Below are 2,988 nucleotides of genomic sequence, written 5' to 3'. Positions count from 1 at the left end.
GATGATTTGAATAAGTATTTTTCAACTAAATCCTATTATATCTAGATTTCCTAAACCTAATGGAAAAAGATAAGTACTATAATTAATATTATTATTATTATTATTTAATAATAATCGATTAATATTAATTAAATAAAATATTTGATTAATTATTTATAATTAATTAATTATTAACTAATCAAATTATTTAATTATCTTAGTTTAATTTCATGGATTTTATAGAACCATCTATTAATTTGAAATTAATATAAGTGAACTTTCTGCCTAATTCACTTAAGTGATAATTAAAAGAAAAACCATATCTTAAAATAACTAAGCGATAATTACGATCTCTGTCGTATATGGTCTCCAAAGAATTGGTCTATGTATGAAGTAGTTTCCAATATTAACGCGACTCACCTTAGTGGGAGCCTTAATCCTAAGAAACAGCAAGTTCATTGGTTAGACTTCTCAAAATTAAGTTCAATTTTATCTAGACGTGATTTCCAATATTATCGCGACCCACCATAGTGGGAGCTTTAATCCTAAGAAATTGCAAAGTTCAGAAGATTAAATTGACTTGTGAGATAACTGTAGAATTTTGTTTGTGGCGTGCGACCTTCCTTAGAAGGAGTATCAATACGGAAACGAAATTCTTGGTGTGAATATTCAATGGTACAAGCTTAGGCAACGTTTGGCGGCCATGCCACCTTAGTGGTCTCTGGACTATTCGTCGATGTTGTGACTAGAATTTTGTTAAATATGAAATTTTACCTTACCTCCCTAGAGGCGTACTTAATTCTATTTGACTGTTGTGAGAATCTAAACGGTTTTAATGGTTTTTACTCTTTAGAATCTTACATAGTTTGTAACAATAAGCTATTCTTTTTCTCAGCTAAATCCAAACAAGATGTCGTTCAATCCTCTTTCCGCTATTCTTAAAGAACACAAACTCGAAGGTCATAACTATATTTCATGGAAACAAAACTTGGATATCGTTCTCACTGCCGAAGAGTACAAATATGTGCTCACTACTGAATGTCCACCCGTACCTGCTGCAAATGCTTCTGCAGCAGTGAAAGAAACATACAGGAAGTGGTGTAAAGCCAATGAGATGGCGAAGTGCTACATGTTGGCTTCTATGTCAACAGTGCTTCAACATCAGCATCAAGGCATGAACACTGCTACTGAGATTATGAACAATCTTAATAACCTTTTTGGTACTCAGAATCGAGCGGCTAAGTCTTTAGCCTTTCGGAGCATCATGACTAAGGTTATGAAGGAGGGCACACCTGTGAGGGACCATGTCCTCGAGATGATGAGCCACCTCAATCAAATTGAGGTTTTGGGAGGGACCATTGATCCTGAGTCCCAAGTAACTATAATCCTTCAGAGTTTGCCAGCTAGCTATCAACAGTTCAAGCTCAATTTCGAGATGAACAAGAGGGCTTACACCCTAGCTGAACTGTTGACTGAGTTGCAGTCAGCGGAGGATCTTATGATCCAGACAAAGGCTGCTATGATGAATTCTAGGCCGTCTTCCTCAGGCTCTAAGCCAGGTAAGGGGAAGAAGAAAGCCCAGATTGTTGTAGCACCTAAGATAGCTAAGGGCAAAAAGAAACGGGTGAACACAAACAAGAAGCAAGGCGGCAAGTGCTTCAAATGCGGCGAAAAGGGGCATTGGAAGTCGGATTGTCCTAAAAAGGGCAATGGCTCAGGTATGCACCAAGCTTTCGTTGTAGAATCATGTTTAGCAGTTGTATCTACTCAGCAATGGGTGGTTGATATTGGAGCTACTGATCATGTTTGCTTTGATCCTGATATTATGCAGGTAACAAGGCAGTTGAATGAAGCAGAGATCGAAATCCAGTTGGGCAATGCTACGAGAGTGGCAGCTGTTGCAGTGGGAGATGTTTATTTACGTTTTTCTAGTGATAGAATTTTAGTGTTAAACAATGTTTTGTTGATACCTTCGTTTAGAAGAAATTTAATTTCAGTTTCTAAACTTGTTTCTGATGGATATTCGATTTCATTTGATGATTCATGTATTATCAAGAAATATGGTTCTTATATCTGTCGTGGTATCATGGAAAACAACCTCTACACTATAATGTCTACACAGTATATGCAACATAAAACTGAATCTAACTTAACATCGAAAATTTCTCGAAAAAGAAAAGCTCCTTCTGTTTCAATGAACGACACGTACTTATGGCACCTTAGACTTGGTCATGCTAACCCTACTAGGATTCAAGCATTGATAGACCAAGGTCTACTTAAGGATCTAGAAATAGAACCTTATACAACTTGTGAATCATGTTTGGAAGGCAAGATGACTAAGAGACCATTTAAGGTCAAGGGTAATAGGGCCAAGGAAGTACTTGAGCTCGTTCATTCTGATGTGTGTGGACCAATGACTACTCAAGCTAGAGGCGTCTTTCAGTATTTCATCACCTTCATTAATGACTATTCGAAAGTTGGATATGTCTATTTGATGCGTCACAAGTCAGAATCTTTTGAAAAGTTCAAAGAATTCAGGGCACTTGTGGAGACGCGACATGGTAAGACAATCAAGTGTCTACGGTCTGACCGTGGAGGTGAGTACCTCAGTAGTGAGTTCTTGGACTATTTATCAGAGGCGGGAATTGAATCCCAATTGACTGCGCCTGGCACACCCCAGCAGAACGGCGTAGCTGAACGAAGGAATAGAACCCTCTTAGAAATGGTTCGATCGATGATGAGTTATGCTAAGTTACCTATTTTGTTCTGGGGACACGCGTTGCTCACAACAAGCTATACCTTGAACAACTTACCATCCAAATCAGTACCTACAACACCACATGAGTTGTGGACTGGACGAAAATCTAGTCTAAGACATCTAAGAGTGTGGGGTTGTCCAGCACACGTGTTGGAGAAAGATCCAACGAAGTTGGAGTCTTGTACTGAGGTATGTTTGTTTGTAGGGTATCCCAGTGGAACGAAAGGCTATGAATTCTACAGTCTACGAGA

At 38.3% G+C, this 2,988-nt stretch overlaps 2 protein-coding genes across 2 annotated transcripts; both read left to right on the top strand.

Annotated features, from left to right (window-relative positions):
• The first annotated feature begins 889 nt into the window (after positions 1-889).
• Positions 890-1,386, top strand: LOC148923304 (uncharacterized). Its single transcript, XM_089061455.1, has 2 exons — positions 890-1,265; positions 1,373-1,386. The coding sequence occupies exons 1-2, from the start codon at positions 890-892 to the stop codon at positions 1,384-1,386; spliced, it is 390 nt and encodes a 129-aa protein (XP_088917581.1).
• Positions 1,387-1,414: 28 nt separating this feature from the next.
• LOC148923303 (uncharacterized) lies at positions 1,415-1,830 on the top strand. Its single transcript, XM_089060483.1, has 2 exons — positions 1,415-1,697; positions 1,811-1,830. Exons 1-2 carry the CDS (start codon positions 1,415-1,417, stop codon positions 1,828-1,830), a joined length of 303 nt encoding a protein of 100 aa, XP_088916609.1.
• The last annotated feature ends 1,158 nt before the right edge of the window (positions 1,831-2,988 follow it).

The sequence above is a fragment of the Salvia hispanica genome, chromosome 6 (genome assembly GCF_029641045.1).
Source record: "Salvia hispanica isolate PSC_SH4W2 chromosome 6, Shi_PSC_v1, whole genome shotgun sequence".
NCBI classification, from domain to species: domain Eukaryota; kingdom Viridiplantae; phylum Streptophyta; class Magnoliopsida; order Lamiales; family Lamiaceae; genus Salvia; species Salvia hispanica.
This window is presented reverse-complemented; position numbering and strand designations above follow the sequence as displayed.